Here is a 21,435-nt window from a genome sequence, read left to right as displayed (position 1 = left end):
TATTCTAAAAGAGAGAAGGTTCCTATTAAATAGGAATCCTGAAATGCTTTAAAAGTTTGTTTCAGTTGTACATGTGAGTTTTCTCATTCTTTAGCCTTATACCTCAAACACTGCCTAAGTTTGAGGGCTGTGTGTATATTGGGGTGAAATATGCCAAATCTTGAAATGGAAACGCGAGGGAACCCAGAGAGGACTTCCCAATTACCAAACTTTGCTTTGTTGTTTCTGTGGGTCCAAGAATTGTATGATTAGATTTCTTTTGTTGTGCTTTTTTTTTTTCTTTTTTCTTTTTTCCCCCCGACTTCTTAACTTTTCAGCTTTGGGGGTGAAGAGCTGATTTGTTCCAGGTAGCATCAATTGGAGATTGGGTGGGAGAAAGTTAAGCAAGGTGGAGTCCACCAAAAGATATCTCATGCCTTATCTTCTCAATTTTACTTTTTCTCACTCCTCCTTCTGGTCAAGGAAGGTCTGTCAAAACACCTTCTGGTGTTTTTGAGCAATCATTTATTATTCATTTCTTCCCCAGAGTCTTATTCTGTTGCTTGTGTTGCAGTTGCAGTGCACTGGAACTTTTAGTTTTTCAGGGAGTATGTGGGGATCTGAAACATTTGCATAATTGTTGCCATTATGAACCATGCTTTCATAGCTGCTGAAATAAAGGAAAGCTAGGAGAAAGCAATCATAAGCCCTTCCTGGAGAACTTAGTGGGAAAATTCCATTCAATGTTATGGACATCATTGAGAACCCTATCAGAAAGCTGTTACATGATTTAGGGATTTTTTTGTTAGCATGAAACTCAATTCGTTCTTGTCACCATGCAGGTCTGAAGAGGCAAACAAAGCTTTCTCTGCAGCTGTACAGATGCACGATGTCCTAGTGAAGGCATGGGCAATGTGGGGTGATTACCTGGAGAATATCTTTGTGAAAGAACGTCAGCTTCATCTGGGTGTGTCTGCAATTACTTGCTATCTGCATGCGTGTCGTCATCAGAACGAGAGCAAATCAAGAAAATATTTAGCAAAGGTAAGGTTCTGATGTTTGAACATTCATTTGCCCAAGTTGTTGTGACTGGAGAAATACCAGGTGCCGATTAAAAGCTTTACTTGAGGCTGAAACTGTATGCATGGTTGCTGCATAGTCATTGCATGGAAGTCATCATGGATTGTTAGGAGGTAGATATGTATGTTAGGGTGTGGAACTTCTTTGTGGGGAGCAGGAGGGAGGGCACAAGTAACATCCTTGCTTGCATAACTCTTAAGGATTGTTAAGTTAATGTAAGACTTACTGTGTCCTTCTGCTGTATATTTCAGTCAGATACCTTGCCATATGTCAAAGCCATAGAATTCACAATGCTTTTTCCCCACTTTTTCAGCTCTATTCAAATATCTCTTCCAGCTACTTAACTGGGGTTAGTTTTGAAGGCATTGCCATTCTGACTCCATCAGGGATAGGAACTGTGGGTTACTGCTGGTACGATGTCAGCTGTCTTTAGTTTAATCTTTGTTCTCCCCAGCAAACTTCTAAAAAATTAGTGCTTCGTTTTCAGAATTTTTTGTATTGCTTTTTTTCTGTTTAGTTCATTAGACAAACACAGTTATTAGAGCTGTACTCTCCTGCTAAATGTCGTGTTGTTGAGTCCACAAATACAGCTTCAGTTAGTTGTGAGTGCTTAGGACAAGCAGGCAGTGCTTGGTATGTTTCCATTGAAATTTGTTGGTAAAAAAGTATTGTTAGGGTTAGACAGAAGAAGGAACATTCAGGTTAATGTCTCTGAAGATCACACTCATAGGCAGTGTCAGTTTCCACCCCAACCCCCTCACCACACCCATTAAATATACATGTGTTTATTTTTACATCCTTTTAATCTTATTTCTGGGGGAAAATCCTACACTGGCCAGGGATATAAATATACATTCCTGTGTCCAAGTAGGCTTTGATAGATAAATGGACTTCAGTATCATATCAGTAATTATCTGGATGCTGTTTTTTTTTTCCCTGCATAATCCAATTGACATGTTGAATTTGTTCAAACCCTGAGATTGTCTGCTTGAAACTCTGTTTCAGGTTCTGTGGCTGCTGAGTTTTGATGATGATAAGAACACACTGGCAGATGCAGTGGACAAGTACTGCATTGGTGTCCCACCCATCCAGTGGTTGGCCTGGATTCCACAGCTGCTAACATGCTTGGTTGGCTCTGAGGGCAAACTCCTTCTGAACCTCATCAGTCAGGTAGCTACAGAAGATGAGCAGTAGTTATTTATTGTCTGTAATCTTTATCTTCAAGATGAGATATATAACAATTTTTAAAAGCAAATTAGGAAAGTTTAAAAAGCGTTATTTCTTGCAACTGTTGTTAATTTAATAAATGCTAATTTCTCCCTAGAAGCAGAATGACTTCAAGTTCAAAGTGAGCGATGCTTAATGAGACTAAACCTAGTGTAATTGTATGCCATATTTGCTTAACATGTTTTAGATTTCCCTCTGGAAATCTCTTTATTACATTTTTGTGAGCAGAATAGTGCAGATTTAGGAATGTATAGTTAAATGTTTGTTGTGTTAAGAGCAGAGGGAAAAAATTGCTCTAGTGAGTAAGTAGTGAGTAAAGAGCAGACTTTTTTAGCTTCTTCTTTTTCTTAGGTTTAAAAGTTAACACTGTTACCCTCAGAAATCTTCACAGAGGTGCTGTAAATTTACACTCAAAATTTAGTATGTCGAGTGACTGGAGAAGTAAGGGCAGTGTTCAGGAGATAGGTGAAGGAGCTGGCTTCCTCGGTTTGTACCTCTGAAAAGACAAAGGAGCTTTGATTAATCTTACCTTGGAATTTTAAGGTTTGATGGCCCTCTGCTCTAAAACAGGATCGGAACAGAAGGTTGCCTGTGTCTCAGCATAAAGTTGGCTCACAGCATGCCTTTACACTAAGGGAGATTATTTTTACATACTGTTTTGTTATTGCTTAATGTGAACAGGGTCAGGTATGTTTTCAGGGATGGAACTGCTCATGGTTTAGTTTCAGCTCTCTTTTTAGCATGCACAGATCCTGGAAGTGCCATTGCAAAGCTTGTCAGGCTTGCTGTGCCCATCCGGAGGGGAGAAAGGGGAGAAAAATCCATGATTTAATGCAGTTGTGGCTGGAGGAGTCTCTGATCATGTCTTAAGATGTGCTCCATTGTGGGTAGTGCTTAGACACATCATTTCTTTCCTTTAATAGAAAAGATTTATAGATTTCAGAGGAGGTGCTGGATGTTAATATCTCCTTCAGCTTTTTTTTTATTATTGTTTTATTATGGAAGCTAACATCTTTTTTTTGGTGAAATTGGTATCCCCTTACATTAAATGCTGCAATTAGCTGGAATAAAGTTACTCTCTAATGGGCTTTCTTATCACTTACTATGGGGCTCACTGGGAATTGTGGCCTAATTTAAAGACTAACTGGTGTCATTATGTCTGTTTCCCTTCCATTATGTACGTGAGTAAGGTCGGTGAGCTGGCCCAGGTACGCTGGCATTATGCTATTTTCAGATTTATGTGGAAGCACTAATTAGGTAATGTCTTAACAGTGTGTGGAGGGAGTCACCGTTTCATCCTCTTTGGTTTTCTGTTACTGGAACAATCTTCAGTTTCCTGGTTTTCCATAAGCTGTTATTTAAAACAAGGAGTGGATTATTACTGAATTACACCCATTTACACAGAGAATCTGTGTGTGTTGGTCTGATGTGCAGTCAGTATCCCTCAAATGAGAAACGTGTGCATCACATCCCCATGTAGGTGGGACGAGTCTATCCGCAAGCTGTCTACTTCCCTATCAGAACCCTCTATTTGACCTTGAAGATAGAACAGCGAGAGCGCTACAAAAGCGGTGAGTCTGATATGTGAAATTGTTTGAATTCCTGAACTGGTCATTATTCTTAGCTGCCCCTGATTTGCCTGGGAAGATAGCTGCTCCAGGGAGCACGGCAACGAGGCCAAGGAAAAGATTTCCAATGAACTTTATTGAAGTTCTTTTCTATGGCATTAAGTCCACAGAAGCTTCAAGTATGGATCTGTCTTGAATAACGTGCTCACCAAGAAGAGTTTAAACTTCATTATTGTGTAATTGTAATTATTCAAAATTATGCACTCTTTACTGGATTTTAGGTAGAAAAGTCTTGCATTTCAGATATGGAAGAGCAGTAAAAATGCTTCCTTTGTTCCTCCTTCAGAGGAGGAAGATGATACTTTCACATGCCATAATACTTTACTACATTCGTGTCCAGCAAGAGAAATTTTTGTGCCAAATTCTTGACATCACCACTTACGCGTTTATTGGTAGCTGATAACATATCTTCCTCTCATTTCTGCCACAAATTACTGCTCTGGTGAGTTACATGAGGTTTCTGATCACTGGGAGATGATGATGATGTTTGAAGTAGCGGGACATGATGTGATAAACCAGAACTCCGTGCAGTGGAGTTGGAACACAGGAGATAAGTTTTACTAATGGGTAACACTGTACAGCAGTGTTATTGGCATATGTGTGTTATATGTTATTGGCATATATGTGTTGTTGGCATCAGTTGTATTTATTCCTGCAGTTGAGCAAGAGATCTCACCAAAAAAGGGAGGAGGACAAAATGTGCAGTGTTTGCTTAATTTGCTCCTGTATGAAATATTGTCCATTAGTTGAAGAGCTTGATTTGGCAGCGTAAAACCCAGCACTGTGATTTTGAGGGTTCACATCGCTCTAGCTTTGAGAAGTCTGTAGTGCTGAACAGCACTGCAAGCAGTTTTCTTTCTTAACTGACAGATTTTCAGAAACTCGGTGGGCAATCCAAAAAACAGAACCATGAATTTCATGCAGACGCGTTTCAAGTTTATAAAGAGTAAAGTCTTGAATTTTTGTATTGATTTTACTTTTCCGCTTTCCAGATTCTGGGCAACAACAGCCAAGTTCAGTTGGAAATCAGTCCCACTCTGCCTCAGATCCTGGGCCAATCAGAGCCACGGCACCAATGTGGAGATGCAGTCGAATTATGCACATGCAGCGAGAATTACACCCAACTCTTCTGTCTTCTCTGGAAGGCATTGTAGATCAGATGGTCTGGTTCAGGGAGAATTGGCATGAAGAGGTATTTGGCTTTTATACGGTTTCATATGTATGTATCCTCTAGGGAAAACTTAGCTGCAAAATATTTCTCTAGGATTACTTCTGAGCAGTAAAACATTTTTGATTAGAAAACTGATGTATTCCTAGAACTGGCTGCTCTGATTGCAGTTTTTAGAGCTTAGTTATTTATGGAAGCAATATATGAGTTTCCCAAAGATTGACGAATGCCTCTAGCATTAGGATTTAAGCTGTTGCTTTGCTTTAACTGAAATATGATGCTCTTATACTAAATTTCACAGATACCAGTTTTCTTCTTGATCTGGCAGTCTGTGACAGGTGGTAATTATTGTCCAAATTTGATTTAGAGAGCAGATGGACTTGCTATTCCATTTCTCTTATTTGCCTCTCGAAGTGGTACACGCAGTTCTATCTACCTGGCAGTGGCTTAACAGTGTTTCCTTATACCACATCAGAAGACCTAATCTTCCTGACTTTCTGTTGCCATTATTTTGTCTTTAGGTTCTTAGACAACTGCAGCAGGGCTTGGCGAAGTGCTATTCAGTTGCCTTTGAGAAAAGCGGAGCTGTTTCAGATGCCAAAATCACTCCCCATACACTAAACTTCGTCAAGAAGTTAGTGAGCACTTTTGGAGTAGGACTTGAGAACGTGTCCAATGTGTCCACCATGTTTTCCAGTGCAGCCTCAGAGTCGCTAGCCAGGAGAGCGCAGGCGACAGCTCAGGACCCCGTCTTCCAGAAGCTAAAAGGGCAATTCACAACAGGTAATTTAAAAAAAAATCTTCATCTCCTGGGAGATTTTCCCCACAAAGCTCAACTCTGAAAGCATTCTGCCTTTTTATTCTTCCTGCCATTTGGCACAACCTGGAGTAGTTTGTATTATCTTTGTTGCTCCATACGTTGTCGGATGAAAACCAGACCATAACGTAGAGAATGAGGATATTATTGTATTTCTATTACCTAAACCTGTGGTCAAATCATATGTGTTTAAAGATAAATTAGATTACTTCACTGCAGTTTTTTTGCAATTGGGATCAGACCGCCTGCTTTAGATGAAGGCAGTAATGGTGACTGTTTTATGTTGAATGCTAGAATGTAATGCAATTATCACTGCAGGACTCCCAGTTCTCAACATTGTGTAGAATCTTTCAAAACAATTGACTTCTGATGACTAAGATTGTTCCGGTGTTTTGGATAACTAGATTATGAAAAAAACAATTACAAAAACTCACATCATTGTTAGGTAAATTGAATCAATAACTTTAATCAGCTCTAATAAAAAAGGCACTTGAGAGAAGCAGCTTTTTGCTTTATCAGTGGTGTTACATGTTAGATGATCTGAAGTTGATTTAAAATTCTGAGAGAAGTCTGTGTACAGCAGGGTGCAGTGATGCATTTGCTGAGAAGTGTGAAGGCCACGTGGCTGTATGTGACAGAAATTAAGAACTCAAAGTTATTAGTTGCCTGTAACTGGACAGATAGGATTCCTATGCAGACCTGGGCTTTCATATTTTTCTGAATTTGCTTTTCAATTTACCCTGCTGGGATTCTGTCTCAGATGATTCTGGCATAAGTTAGAACTCAGTTTTGGTTTTGTAGTGATTTAAAAATCACAGCCTTTCTGCATCAAGCTGATGCCTCTGCAGACGTGAATCTTGTGTTGACTGATTGTTCTGTTTAGAATTCTCAGTTATGAGTAGTTCCTTGAACATGAAATTGTTTGAGGTCCACGCTGTCGTGGAGAGTTTACGGAGTTTGACAAGTAGATTTCCAGTGGTTTTTTGTTGTTATTTTTCTTCTTTTTATTTTTTCCCCAAGCATTTTACTGCTAACGTTGAGAAAATAGGTGAGCGGATGGGAATCTTGTGAGAGCAGCTCAGTTGTAGACATGACCTCCATATCCCGTGCACATGATACACTGCATGGCGCCCTTTCTGAGGCACAACAGTTGCATGACAGCAGATAATGAAAGTCCTGAACCATATGATTAGATTTTTAATGGATGAAGGCTGCTGGAAAAGGAAGTGAAAGCAGAACCATTTTGTGAGTCTTCGACTGCAGCTTACGGGGAAATGAAATACGTTAAATACGAGTTTAGACTTGTTTTTGTTTTTCAGTAATGCTTTGTATGTCTGCACTGCAGTAAGAGTCCAGCTGCTTTTCATTGCTCTCCATGTTGGCACGCTCAGTCTTAGGGTGCTTCTGAGTTACTTTAGGTCTTCTGTACTTGGCTTTCATGTCTTTCCTTTAAGATACGAGTGGGGGGGTCTGTGGTTTCAGGGGTTTTACAGCTGAAGGCTGAGAGCAGCAGTTGGCTCATGCCTGCGAAACCTGAAGGATTCCTTCAGAGCATTTGTAAAACAAACAAACCAACAAAAAACCCTTAAAAATGTTTAATTGCTGTTCAGATACATTTTTATTTAAAAAAAAAAAGAAAATTGAATAGGATTTTTGGTTTTTATGTGCTGTTTGCATATCTTTATTGTGTGTAAATAGCATGTAAAGTTTTCAGCTGTGCTTTCCAAGCACAACTTTTACAAAGAATGATGTGGAACAACATATAGAAAAACAAAGGCCTGAACATAAGAACAATTGCCAGTGATTGAATGATTAAATGTGGAGCACTTCCTTATGAAGCCTGAGTTTAATAGTAAGTAATTACTCTGTGGGTTTTTTTGTTTTTGTTTTTCAAGGTTTCACGTTTCATTTTTCAGGTATAATTAAACATGAATGTCTGCAGGATTAATACACTTACCTCTCTTTGTGCTGGGTTTGATTTTATTCTATCTGTTAAATTGGTTTGCCTATTTCATAAATGAACCACGGGACAGTGGATGAAACTGAACAGATCGATATGTTTATGCATTTCTACAATTTAATTCATTATGTAGAACATGAAAGTAAGTTTTTGATTAGGTTTGCAGTAACAATGGAAAGTACATAACTAAATGAATGCGACTGATTACCCCACAGAATGTTCCAAAAGCTGTTTTAATGTAATGAGAAACCATCTGTAAATCATGCCTGCTGCGTCCATTTGTCACACTGCAGATTCAAGGTTTGTGTTTGTGATTCTCAGTGCTGCCTGTGTTTAGATGGTGGGCAGATAATGCAGAGGTTGCCTTCCATTTCACAGGTATCCATGCTGAGCAGCTGCCTAGGAGAAAAATGATGTCTGTGGTTATGAATGGATGTTGGTGGCTGTGTTGCAGGCACGTGCAGCTCTGTGTGGTTGTGTCATCTTCTCCAGTGCTGTCAGAGCACCTTCACCTGTTAGGAGCTGTCAGGGGCTCTCTCACTGTTTCATGTAGTTGAAAGATGTTGTCAGCATCCAACCGGACTGCTGGAGTTCTCCTAGGCCATCTTTTTCTGTCCCAGCATTATGCATTTTAAAACCAAGTTTTACTGTGATTTTTTTTTTCTTTCTGGAGCTTCGAATTCATAGCTCTTTGAGCATCTGTTCTTTGTTCTTTTGATCCTTCTCTGCAAACCTTTGGCATCAAAGAGCACAAAAAAAAAAAAAAAAAAAAAAAAAAAAAGAAAAATTTTCCCCTTGAGAGCACTCAGCAGCAAAGGGAAGAGAGAAATGGCCTCAACTCTTCTGTCGAGGGCAGATGAGATTTCAGAGGTTGGACCCCTGCTTCTTTCTGCTGCCCTCACTCCAGTCAAGCTGCGTATGGGTGGAAAACTGAAAGGTCCCTTAAGAGGCAGGGTAGTGTTATTGGGAGTTGTGGCACCTAGCAGAGTTCTCTGCTGTGAATGGAAGCTGCAATCAGAAGGAAGCTTCTTGAAGTCCTCAGTCACTGCGAAGTGTGGGGCAAAGGGAGATGGAACCGTTCTGCTATTAGCTTTTCAAGTGCTAGCATTACTTTCAGATGTTCCCCCCGACCTCTTTTCTGCTGAGAAAAGCCTAGCACTGCTCAGACACCTCTTCCTTTACTTCTCTTGTAATTTTTAGGTATTAGGACAGTCTGCAGAAAATGCAAATGAAGAGGCTGGGGTTAGCTTCTCATTTGACCTCAGTCTGGTCTTCCTAGTCTTGATTTTCTGGAGCTGACTTATTCCTTTCCTAACTGTCACCGAGTTTTTTCTTGTTTTTGCTGCTGTCCTAAAGTTCTTAGGAGATTAAAAAGGCCCCTTCAGAAAGCACACAGTAATTTCATAGTGAATAATAATAGACAGCTCTTGCTTTTGGACAATGCTCGGATCTTCATCACCATCACATGTACAAGGGATTGAACTTCTCTCCAGAGTTCAGCTTATATCTCAGGGTCCTGGAGGCTGTCCTGGCTCTTTGGATGACGCCCCTTGGCTTGTGGGTTATCTTAAGCAGAATCCTGTCATGTCTCTGGCATATGAACCTCTCAGGTCCTAGAAATGAGCTATTGCTGATGCTAAAAGCATTAATTAACTAAAATATGAAAAATAGAAATATATATATAAAATAAAAATATATAAAAACATATATAAATTTATCATTTTTAAATTCAAGTGAAGGACTTAAACTTTCTGTTCTTTTCCCACCTGCTGTTGAGAAACAAAACCACAAAATCCTAGCATGGGCATTTTAACAAACTGGACCTATTCCTACGCTGAACGAAATGTCTTATTTATTACTCGTTTAATTAACATAATTAATGCTATTTGATTACTATTTTGTTCTTATTAACCTAAATCTGTAATATTGATGCATATTTTTACTGCTTTGGTAGTACATTTAAGCACATTAGCACAAATTGGATGCAGTTTGGGATACTTTCCTGTGCTTTGAGGAGCCAGCAGCTGGATGGCTGGGCGCTGTTGCTGCCATGCATGCTGTGCTCGCAGTGCTCACTAGAGGGTAGCCGTGGGATTCCAATGAGGGTGGTTCTGTGCTTTGCAACAGGCACTGCCTGTACCAGGTAGAAAAAGACAAGGGAGGATTACTGAATGCTTCTAATTTTTATCATCTGTACGTAAGGAGCTGCATCTTTCACCACAGGCTTTTTTCTTACAAAGGTGGATGAGTGTTGCTGCTGATTGTCGCTGTTTTGGGCTGCAAGGCTCTCAGTGAAAACTGTTGGCATTTCTGTATTGTGGGTATGTGGGAAAGGGTGCTGGGCTGCATGTTCCTGGGGATTTTGTGCCATGGAGTGGTTTAGCTTCTTACAGGCTGCATTTAGTCTGTCAGCATTGTGATACTGCAGTGCTGAACAGCAGTTTCACTTGTTAAGGTGGTATGTTCTCAGGAGAATTCCAGCTTGTTTATTTATTTACTTTTTCTGCTTGCTGTGTTCTGAAACTGGCAAAGTGGTGTTTGGAAGCTGAGCTCTGTGGAGGCCCAGAAGGTGCTGTGTATTGCAGGGATTTCAGTCAGAAAAGTACCCGTGTGCTGCCCTGGGAAGGTCTGCCCTGACTCAGTGCTGCAGGAGGCACTGCTGCACTGGGAGGCTGTTAGGCTGGGCTCCTTGCTTGATGTCCTTTTGCTTTTTGTCACATCTGTTCTGGCACTCTGCATCCAAGAGAGGAGAGCAGGTCTGGATTTTCTTGCAGTTCACAATAGGAGGATAACATAACAGCAGTTTTACTTCTTGTCCTGAAGCTGCTCACGGATTCTGCATTGCATCCTCAGTTCAGGTTCTTCCATTCTTTTTAAAAGTAGAAGGGCTCCACTAATTTTAAATAAATAAATTGCTTTTAATGAAACAGGCAGAAAACTGAAGTGCTGGACTCTGAATTATTAAACTTACTTTTCTTCTTCTGCTGAGTGATCAGATCTACTCCTGTGGTTCATGGTGGCATGCTCTGTCAGTCCCTCTGGTTGCTCTCTGGATAATCAAATACAATAACAGTATTTAAAATTTCCACTGTGTATTTTTGTTCTCATGGCTGTAAAACAGGAAACTCTTGAACTCATGGTTTACTAATTAATAGCAAATAACTTGGAGTGTAGTGGATTGGAAGCAGTAGATTCTGATAAGTTTATGCTGTATATAATGTTAGAATTTTAATAAAGTGTTTTGTATAGAAGTAAGATATTCAATATGCAACATTCTCTTTCAAAGGAAGCCATCTTCCGTGTGTTTGTCACAGCGCTGAGCTGTGTGACTTGTTCTCCTGCACCTCTTGTAGTGTTGTTGCTGTTGTGTGGTTCCATACCAGTCAGGCTTTGGCTCTTCCACATCTCTCCTGTGTTTGTGTGAACCTGCCAGTGGCACTGCGTGCTTGGGCTCCATGGGGAGCCGTGTCCCTGTGACAGCCTTCAGTGGCAGTGTGCCTTCCCTTTCATGTGCCAGCTGCTGACTTTATGAGGCAGCATTCCATTTAGCTGTAGTATTCAAGGCCAATGCGGTGCTTTACAAACCTGTTTTCTTCATCACGGGTGTGTATGTAGAATGGGGGACTGCTTAAAGTATTTTGCTTGAGGGCATGTGGCTGAAAAAATCTCATCTCAAGCACAAACTTCTAACGTGTGGTTGTTAAATGCGGTATATGGAATCCAAAATGCTAAGGCTGTACGTGCATTTTTTCTTTTAGACTTTGACTTCAGCGTACCGGGCTCAATGAAACTTCATAATCTGATCTCCAAACTGAAGAAGTGGATCAAAATCCTGGAGGCAAAAACTAAACAGCTTCCCAAGTTTTTCCTCATCGAGGAGAAGTGCCGCTTTCTAAGCAATTTTTCAGCTCAAACTGCTGAAGTAGAGATACCTGGAGAATTCCTGATGCCCAAGCCAACACATTACTACATCAAGATAGCCAGGTAAACTCTAGTGGGGAAGGAGTAGTTGTATTTCTGCAAATGGGGAAGAAAGTGGAAATGTTCTCCCATCCATGCTGCAGAAAATAGCTACTATGTATTTCATGTATTGAAATAATGTATACAGTCATGCTTTGTTGTAACAGCCCAAGTTGCTCCTTTATCCTCCTTCGGTGATGTCACATTGCCTCACAGCACAGCTCGACTGCTATCTGACAGTTATGTTGGGTTTGTTTAATGTTGATGTTATTTGAGAGTGTTTCTACTGTTGTGGTTCACAGAGGGACAACTCTTCAAAGCAGAGATCAGGATCTCATCTAATGATTAATTTTGCTTAAGAACTGTTTTTCTAGTAGAAAGAAACAGAAACGCCTGAAATTGTTGACTATCAGACAGAAACCTTGTGTTAACTGGAGAATAAAATTGTAAACAATTGTTCATAATATAGTTTCACAGTTGCACTGTATTATTCCTTTGTTTGTTTTCTGGTTTTTGAATCGTCATTTGATATCAGAGGAGATGAGCTCAAGGGCTTTAATCTCTCTTTCCTCCTGGTAGGTTTATGCCCCGAGTGGAGATAGTTCAGAAACACAACACTGCAGCCAGGAGGCTCTATATCCGAGGCCACAATGGAAAGATTTACCCCTATCTGGTAATGAACGATGCCTGCCTGACAGAGTCTCGCCGAGAAGAGCGTGTCTTACAACTCCTTCGCCTTTTGAACCCCTGTTTAGAGAAGAGGAAGGAAACTACAAAAAGACATCTGTTTTTTACAGGTACTGGAAAGAGGGATCCTGTCCTTGTGTGCATGTTGCCTTTCTCATGTGTTGATTATAGTTAATTTGTTGATGAAATGAGAAGCACTCGGCAACATACTTGATCTGCTCGTGATTCACGTGTAATGGGAATGCCTTCAAAGAATTAAACACTCGTGTTTTCCAGAAATTCAGAAGTTCCAGCTTGTAGCTATGCAATAACTACATAAAAATATAAAATACTTCTCAGAATGTCATGGGATCACTTACTAATTTCATATACATGAGTTCTGTTCATTAGTCAGTTTGAATAATCCTTAACTGGCGAGCAGAAAATATATTATGGGTAGTGGAAACTTTGAACTGAAGACACCAAGGTGTGCTGCTGCTTTGCTCTTGGCTTTCTACAGAGTCCTTAGATCTAATTTTAACAAAGTCTGGCTTTATCAATCTTTTCTTCTGTGCACACTGTATCTCTTTACGCAAACTTGCTCTCACAAGCAGTGGTGAGATGATGCAAATAGCAGCTACAGAGCTAGGAGTGCATAACTGTGATCTAGCTTTAATGAGGCTAAAATGTACAAGTCAGAGGCTTTGTGCTAACGGGGGGTGAATATGGTATCTGTGTGTGAAGACACCTTTACATCATTCCAAGGCCAAGATGTGAGAAATACAGTAGATACTTGTCATACCTTGATAGGTATGACTGAAAAGAAAAGGAAAAAAGCCACTGACGTGTCCTTCATACAACACAATTAGGAAAGTAAGGTTTTCCTTCAAACTGCTCTTTTTAAACTGCACTCCTTTTAGAAATGATTCTGTACTTTGTGGTTTGATACTATTTAAAAGAACCTGAGGAACATTCTTCTCTCTGCTGCCAGAGGGTAATGGAAGCAAGCCAGAAGAAAGAGCTCATTAACACTCTTTCTGTGGAATGCATTTGTTTCTTTACAATTGAAGAAATTGCATCAAACAATTTAAAGGCATTTGAACACCATTTTTTCCTGTATTCCTGAGGTTAGTTTTTACAGCTTCTGAGGGAAAAGATGAGAGAGCATTCTGCTGGCAACCGGAGGCCACTTTGCAACAGACCCACGGGTGTCACCAGCTGGTGCTGGGAGAGGTGTGTTAGGCTCACAAGAGTGATACCTCTGTGAAGCACCATTCATGTGCAAATAGGGTTTTTGCAGGTTTACTGCTCCTGAAGTAAAAGCTCCCTGACTTTAAGTTTTCTTGCTATTGAACAATTTACTTAGTTTCCCCTTGTTATTTTCAAGCACTGTCACTTTAAACTTCTATTTCTCAGCTACGTGTAGATTTTATCCCCCCTTTTTATGAATTGCTTTAAGCACGTTACTGAGTTCAGTACCTGAGTTCACCACCACCTGTTTGCAGCAGAGCAAAACATTGCCCTCCTTTCTGCAGGTAAAGTAGGAAGGGTAGAGTGCTCATTCCTTTGGGTTTTTTTTCCTCCTAAAATAATGAAGGTGCTTCCGCGTAGTTAAATTAAAATGTGTATATATATACATTGCCTTCCTTGCTTTCTTTTTAACTGAGCTCATGAATTAGTAATGAGAATAGTCATAACAATTTTCTCTTGATACCCACCAGCTGATTACCACAGTAGTGTTTGAAGGGCTGCTGGCTGCACTCTCGTGCTCTTCTCGGAGTCCTTGGGCTGGGAACTGACTGTGGTGTGTTGTTCCCCCTCCCCCTGCCCGCAGTGCCCCGCGTTGTGGCCGTTTCCCCGCAGATGCGTCTGGTGGAAGACAATCCCTCATCTCTGTCTCTGGTGGAGATCTACAAGCAGCGCTGCGCCAAGAAGGGCATTGAGCACGACAACCCCATTTCTCGGTACTACGACAGGCTGGCTACGGTGCAAGCACGGGGGACTCAAGCTAGCCACCAGGTATTAGAACATAGAACGGGTCTGAGTGAGGATTATTTCTTGAGGACTTTGCTACACTTTGCTAGGTGTTCAACTCCCTCCCGTTAGATGGAGGATGGAGGTGTTTCACTAAGGAAGTGGTTTGCATTTGTTTTGTTTTTACTGTAAGTGTTCTTGGGAGTTCTTATACCTCACTGGTATTCTGGAGTACCTTTGAAAGCCTCCAAGAAGCTGTATTTGTTCTGCTGCAGGTTGTGTTGGGGAACTGCAGCTGGAAGCAGCTGAAGGATTCATTATTACCAGGCTTTTTTGGATAACTCTTAGCAAATGATGAGAATTGATAACATGGGAAAAGCATTCCTATTTCATGTTCCTAATCTGCATAAGCAGAGCATGTGGTGCCATTTCCTCATCTTCTGATGTTCATCCTGAAAATGAGGGTCGATTCATCCCACCCGAGTCAACTAGGAACAGAGATTAACCTCATCCTAATGAATGACAGTACTTGGAAAGTAGCAACTTCTGCCTCTCTAACCTCCATCTAATTCTGATAAATATGGTTACTTTACTGTTTTTATCTCAAGGTTAATGCAAATTCTTATACCAAATGCTAGTCCCATGTCAAATGCAGCTGTTAGAAAATACATGGTATATCATAGACATCATTTGGAGAATCTTTTCTGTTAGAAAATAGAAGATAGTGTTATGTAACATCTTCTATTTTGAGGATTTTTTTTCTTCAGGTTATGGAACTCTTTAACAGCCATGGAACTGAAGTCAGTTTGACTGTCACTCTTTCTGGTGCAATAGAACATCTCCTAACTTTGTTTCTTTTTCTATTTAATTAGGCTAGGATATGCTACAATGATGAAATATTTTGGTAAACCGTATATGTTTACATCAAGGGAAAAGTTATTGCTTACTGTTCACTTAGAAAAATGAATGCATTTTCTCTCTTTACATTTTTGAGGTAATTTTGCTGTAATAATACATAAAACTAATTATTTTACCCAGAGAGTTTCCCTATCTCCTATAATAAAATCCTTTACCTTTTCCAGTAAACCACGCTGTGTACAAAGAAACCAGGTTTTAGGTTGCAGTCTTTGTAGATCCCAAGTGTAATCTCACAACTTGTCATTATGCTTTTTTGTTTGTCGAATGCCTTCCAAAAAAATCTGCCTAATTGCTGCAGTATCCGTGTGCATACTTTTCCTTCTGCCAGCTGTCTCCTCGTGCTGCCTGTGGACTACCATCACCTGATAATGAGAACAAACCGAGGCTGTTAGTAATCTTTTCAGCTGTTGTTGCAGACCAGTTATGGAAAGAATCCCTGTCACTGCTCTTGGTCGGCGTTCTGCTCAGTAACATGTTAGTCTGAGCAGACTTTCTGGCTTTATTTTATGTAAGGTTCTATCCCAGACCCTTTGAAATTCAGAGAAATGAAGTAGGCTCCAGAACCTTTCAAGGTTCATTGCTGTGTGATGTTCACATCCTTCACTGCGGAAGGGGATTTTTCACTGAGAGGACATTATGTGGGAAATGTGAGCAGCCCTGAAAGGAAAATTCACCTTCAGTAGTGTTCAGCATCCTGGTGCCTGAGGTTGGAGATGAGTATTACTATTAACACGTACCAATATTCCAACGTAAGCTGAGGATTTTATTTTATTGCTGACAAATGCATATCCGCCTCGCACTGAAGATAAGAAAATGAAAGAGTGGAGTGTTTTCCATTAGTTTGCCTGAAGGAAGTGCTACATTGTGACTGAATGTCTCTTTAGTTTACTTCTGATTTTCTTGAAAGGTTTGAAGATACTTCAATCAGTGCATAACTTTTCACTCTTGGCTTTTCTCACGTCAGACTGACTGTAGATTTACAGCTTATTTGGTTTTATTAAAATTTAAGCCTTGTAAGATAGAGGTTATTTGGCAGCTGTGCAGGGGATGGACTCACAAAATGTCGTGTATGTTGATAAAGAAATCAGGAAATGTTGTTGGATTAAAAGTGTCAGAGTTTGGAATGTTTTCCTACAGTGGCGTACAGCAGTTCAGTGGAATTTGGTAGTTGCTTTTGGCATAATTGTCTGTTGTAAAAATTGCACTAAAAATGTTGTCTTTCAAATAATATTTTTCATGTATAGGTTCTCAGAGATATACTTAAAGAAGTGCAGAGTAACATGGTGCCACGCAGCATGCTCAAGGAGTGGGCTCTACATACATTCCCCAACGCCACAGATTACTGGACGTTTCGAAAGATGTTCACTATTCAGTTAGCCCTGATTGGCTTTGCAGAGTTCATCTTTCATTTAAACAGACTCAACCCTGAAATGCTGCAGATAGCTCAGGTATGCTTTATTTTGTCCTAACTGCATGCTGTGTTTTTTGATCAAATGGAAATCTGGGAGCTTGAATTGAGTCAAAATGGGAATTTGAGATATATAATTAACGGTGTGTTTCAGCAGGTTTTCATTTGATTACGTGATTGCACATCATGTAGGTGATTTATAATGCAGACCCAGCTGCCATCAACTCTGTCTTCCTTCTGTGGTTAGAATTTAGAACATAATCTGTAAAGTTGATCACAGATATTGGAACTGTAAGTGAATGATAAATCTCTCTTTAGTCTTTCTTTAAACGTTTTGCTTTGGATAGACCTGTGTGCTGAACTGCTCAAATAAACACACAACAAAATAAAACTTTAGAGGTTAATTTTTTTAAAAGGAGAATACCCTTTTTCAAATAATGCCTTCTTTTTTTGCATTGACATCACATCAAGTCCTATTAATGGTAATTTCTCTGTTTTAACCCAATATCTAAAATGAGGATTGCCACCTTAGTGGAGCAGAGGTGGTATATATTAAAGCCTTAATGCCATTTTAATGCACTCAGGGCTGTCCTGTGCACAGCACTGTAGATTTTTAATCCCCACTGTGCAGCTGTGCTGTTAGGTTCTCACCTGGAGCAAGCAGCAGAGAGAGCTTACCCAGAGCTGAATGCCTGGAGACTGAAGGGCCATCTTTCTGCCCAGACCCCTGCTAGAGGAATATTGCTTCCAAGGTTTAATACTGCATCTATGTTCATTACAGCTTTTTGGACACTCACGTTGATAAGAATTACTGCAATTTGCACTTCTTGCTCAAAAACTTCGTGCGTTCTGGTTTTCCATGCAGGATACAGGCAAGCTAAACGTGGCCTATTTCCGCTTTGACATTAACGATGCTACAGGAGATCTGGATGCCAATCGCCCGGTTCCGTTCCGGCTCACACCAAACATCTCAGAGTTTCTTACCACCATTGGGGTGTCCGGCCCGCTCACCGCCTCTATGATTGCAGTAGCTCGCTGCTTTGCACAGCCAAACTTTAAGGTTCGTATACCTTTCCACACGTTGCCCATGGGCACTTAATTTGCATTTATCATTTAGGAAACAATGAGCTGAACAGCATTTTCTTGCTTGAGATAGAAACCGAGCACCCCGTGTTTATGTTTTGAAGTCTTACCCCAAGGTCATCACAAAAGCAGCTGAAGTCTTTTTTGTCTTTTTGGAAAGAATAGGAGGTAGATAGGTGTAATTGTACCCTGAATTTCTTTTTTATTCTGTTGGAGCATGTTAATTCAGGCTGATTGTTTCAGTGCTGTAGCCTCATAAATCCCTACATGTTCTGGCAGTGGTAAGTAGTGAAATGACAAATGCAACATCATTTAGAATCTTGTAATATACTGTGAATAGAAATGTGTTTGGCCTTTGTTAGCAGAGCAGAATGCTCAAGATACATTGTTCCTTTGATGGATTCTAGCTCTTAGCAGGGTGTAGTTTTCTAAAGAAATTGTCTAACTTCCTTTTAAATTCTAATGCTTTCCAAAAATGAGGCATCTTGCACTTAGGCAGCAATTTGCACCAGAACGGCACTGCACGGAACGAACCATAGCTACAGTGGGAGCTAGTTACTTTTTAGAAGATGGAAAATATCCTAAAATGATTTTTTTTCTTTGTAATACAGAAAGTTTAGATTCTTTTTTTAAATAATTCACCACTTTACAAAGCCATGCCTGTACACGCAGATGAGTTTGCAGACTTGGTCTGTAATTTGTGCACCCAGATGATGTAAACCCAATTAGACTCCTCACCTTGAATTTCCAAGATGAGAGCACAGGTGCCCATTTATTCTTTTTGGAGTGATGGGTGCCCAGCTCATTTCAGCTACATGGTTATAATTGTGTTAGCTTGTCTGAGTTCTGGACATAAGAGGAATTCCTTTAAGGTTTGATTAATCTTTTTTTTTTTCTTAACAGAATCCTATAAAATTTAATTAATATGTGTATGTATATGTTGGCCTAATGTCTAGATATGCTAAAAAACGCTTATTTTTAACATGCAAACAGAAAGTCTATCTCAGATTGGATACCTGACAATGTTAGCAGCTTGAGCAGGCTAATATTTAGTTTAAAATGTGTAATGTATTCTAATGCTTGTTGAGATTAAACACAGTAGTCTGATTTTTCTCCCTCACGTAGGTTGACGGTATCCTAAAAACTGTGCTGCGGGATGAAATAATTGCGTGGCACAAAAAAACACAGGAGGACACTTCCTCTCCACTCTCAGCAGCTGGACAGCCTGAAAATATGGACAGCCAGCAGCTGGTTTCACTCGTTCAGAAAGCTGTCACTGCCATCATGACTCGACTGCATAATCTTGCTCAGTTTGAAGGAGGAGAAAGCAAAGTGAACACGCTGGTAGCAGCTGCAAACAGCTTGGATAATCTCTGTCGGATGGATCCTGCCTGGCACCCCTGGCTGTAACTTGAAATTTGCTTTGGTTTTGTTTTTTTTTTTTTTGCTGCTGTCGGTGTGTGAGCCGAATATTGCGCTAAGAAATGTGAAACAGAAATCAGACCTTGGCTTACCTGTCACACTGCGTTTTGTCAGTCTTCATTTGATTGTGTTTACAGGAATAGGACAGTTTTACTGTTTTTAATTCCATGAGGGTGTGTTTCCTCCTATTAAAAAAAAAAAAAAAGGAAAAAGAACAATGACTTTTGCAAATAGCTTAAAATTAGGGGAGGAAACTTAAAAATATACAGAAAAATCCTATTTTATGATGAGGACTGTAAAACTAGCACTGTTAGATTTAGGGTTTGCCATTCCTAATAACCTATAGCATATGAAGTTTTTATACAATAATAATTATTAAAACAGCCAGAAATCCCAGCTACTGGATTTTACTTTGTGAAATTTTACTTAATCACTGTTCCTTCATTACCAAATGGAAGGCTCGAATAAATACTCTTCCTTTAGTTGGCTTCAGGAATTCACACGAGCAAAGTTGGCTTTGTACAGAGAATTTTGTACCAAATGTATAGAGGCATCTTTTTGTTAGGCACTGAGAAAAGGACGGTGAGATTGTGCAAGGTTTCCTTGGAGCACAAGCTGTGTACAGTAGAAGTGTAATACATTTAGGGCATTTGGTTTAGTTGTGGACAGTGTGGGGGGAAAGCTTATAAAAAGAATGGCAAAAGTCATCTATTGATACATGTATTTGACTGCAATAGATAAAGAAGATAAATCTTATGAATCTCTTTTTTAATGTTTAGAATTACAATAGCTTCTTTAGAATGAATCCGTTTCTTTGTAATTTAAGAAGAGAGGAATTTAATGTTTCACTCGAGTCTTTCTGTTGTGTTAGCATTTTTATAAAACCTCAGTGCTGAGAATGTTAAATTTGTACAGAGTGATTTTTTCAAAATAAATATTTTAAAAAACTCTCTGACATTCATTGGTAGATTTAATAGAGTGCTATGGCAGAAGTTGAAAAGACCCAAAAGCAAGTGTGATCTTCAATCTAAAATAGCCTGAGCATCAAAGGTGAGAGCTGCATTTCTGAGATGTGTGTTACGTGTATGCTGTTGAGCAGTCTGTTTTTGGAAGAGCTGCAACTAGGAAATATGTGTATGGCAAGGATTTCTGCAGTGTGCAGGCTTTCTTGCTAAGCCGGTGTGGTAACAGTCTGTTTATTAATCATCTGTCTTTAAACAGAACAGCCTATGTCATACCTGCAAGTAATTGCTCAGAGGTCAAGATGACAGATGGAGATGAACTCTATTAGGGGTTTTCTGCAACTTCCATAGAAACATGGCTTTGAACCATAGTAAAGAATGGATCTTTCTCTTTTTATTTAAAAAAAAAATTAATAAGATGTCAAAAGATTCTTCAGATATTTCTGAGAAACATGAGTTGCAAAATTGAAGTTAATCACTACTGTTCATCAGTGTACTGTCTCCGAGGGAAGAGGAATTTCTACAAGGCAGTCTGACTTCTGGCTGGGAGAGCTGGGTGATCAGCATCTAACTTGGTGGCTACCTGCAGATCAAGGCCTGCAGTAGGTAAGACTGCAATCAAGTCGTCATTTGGGGGGAATAGAACATATGCATTCCACAGGTCTGTAACAGAGATGCAAAATAACCCGTTCCTTTTGTCTTTGCAGCTGTGAGCAGAACCGATCAACTGACACAGGCTTATGTCAGCGATGTGCAGGGGGTGCGCGCCTCCATCTGCTGGTCCTCTTACACAAAGGTACTGCTAACAACTCAGCAGCACTGAACCTGGCATGGAGAAGTGAAGCTGATGGACAGGAGGTGCTCTGTGTGTATAGATATGTGCCTTTATTTACACTCAAAACTGTTGATTTAATTTCTTTAAACCTATCTGCAGTCTAAGCATTAAGTAGGTTGGAAGGCTGCACTTTGTCACGTCAGAGCTCTGATAAAACTCTGTCTTCATTCAGGTGGGATGTTCTGGCATGCTGTTCTGGGCACAAAGCCTCTGGTGGTTCGTACAGAATGTTTTGCTGAATGTTAGTTATGCATAAATGCTAAGGTATGTGTCAATTAAACATAATATATAGGATCATGCCTATCATTTTCACAGGTTAATTTATGCATTTGCACCTGTTCTTTACTT

The 21,435-nt window shown here is 39.9% G+C and overlaps 1 protein-coding gene across 4 annotated transcripts in view; it reads left to right on the top strand.

Annotated features, from left to right (window-relative positions):
- LOC122165160 (transformation/transcription domain associated protein) overlaps positions 1 to 20,196 on the top strand; it is a 74,323-nt gene extending 54,127 nt beyond the window's left edge. For all 4 annotated transcript variants that reach the window (XM_042827898.1, XM_042827895.1, XM_042827896.1 and 1 more), the window contains exons 61-71: positions 822 to 1,023; positions 2,065 to 2,229; positions 3,767 to 3,857; positions 4,907 to 5,106; positions 5,604 to 5,865; positions 11,618 to 11,843; positions 12,399 to 12,616; positions 14,320 to 14,504; positions 16,622 to 16,825; positions 17,651 to 17,845; positions 18,994 to 20,196. In XM_042827898.1, the coding sequence (XP_042683832.1) occupies positions 822 to 1,023; positions 2,065 to 2,229; positions 3,767 to 3,857; positions 4,907 to 5,106; positions 5,604 to 5,865; positions 11,618 to 11,843; positions 12,399 to 12,616; positions 14,320 to 14,504; positions 16,622 to 16,825; positions 17,651 to 17,845; positions 18,994 to 19,278 (2,233 nt within the window). In that variant the 3' untranslated portion in view covers positions 19,279 to 20,196. The remainder of the gene's footprint in view (positions 1 to 821; positions 1,024 to 2,064; positions 2,230 to 3,766; positions 3,858 to 4,906; positions 5,107 to 5,603; positions 5,866 to 11,617; positions 11,844 to 12,398; positions 12,617 to 14,319; positions 14,505 to 16,621; positions 16,826 to 17,650; positions 17,846 to 18,993) is intronic.
- The last annotated feature ends 1,239 nt before the right edge of the window (positions 20,197 to 21,435 follow it).

Source organism: Centrocercus urophasianus, unplaced genomic scaffold, assembly GCF_019232065.1.
Source record: "Centrocercus urophasianus isolate 14NV4802_14NV808 unplaced genomic scaffold, USGS_Curo_1.0 seq_29, whole genome shotgun sequence".
NCBI classification, from domain to species: Eukaryota; Metazoa; Chordata; class Aves; order Galliformes; family Phasianidae; genus Centrocercus; species Centrocercus urophasianus.
This window is presented reverse-complemented; position numbering and strand designations above follow the sequence as displayed.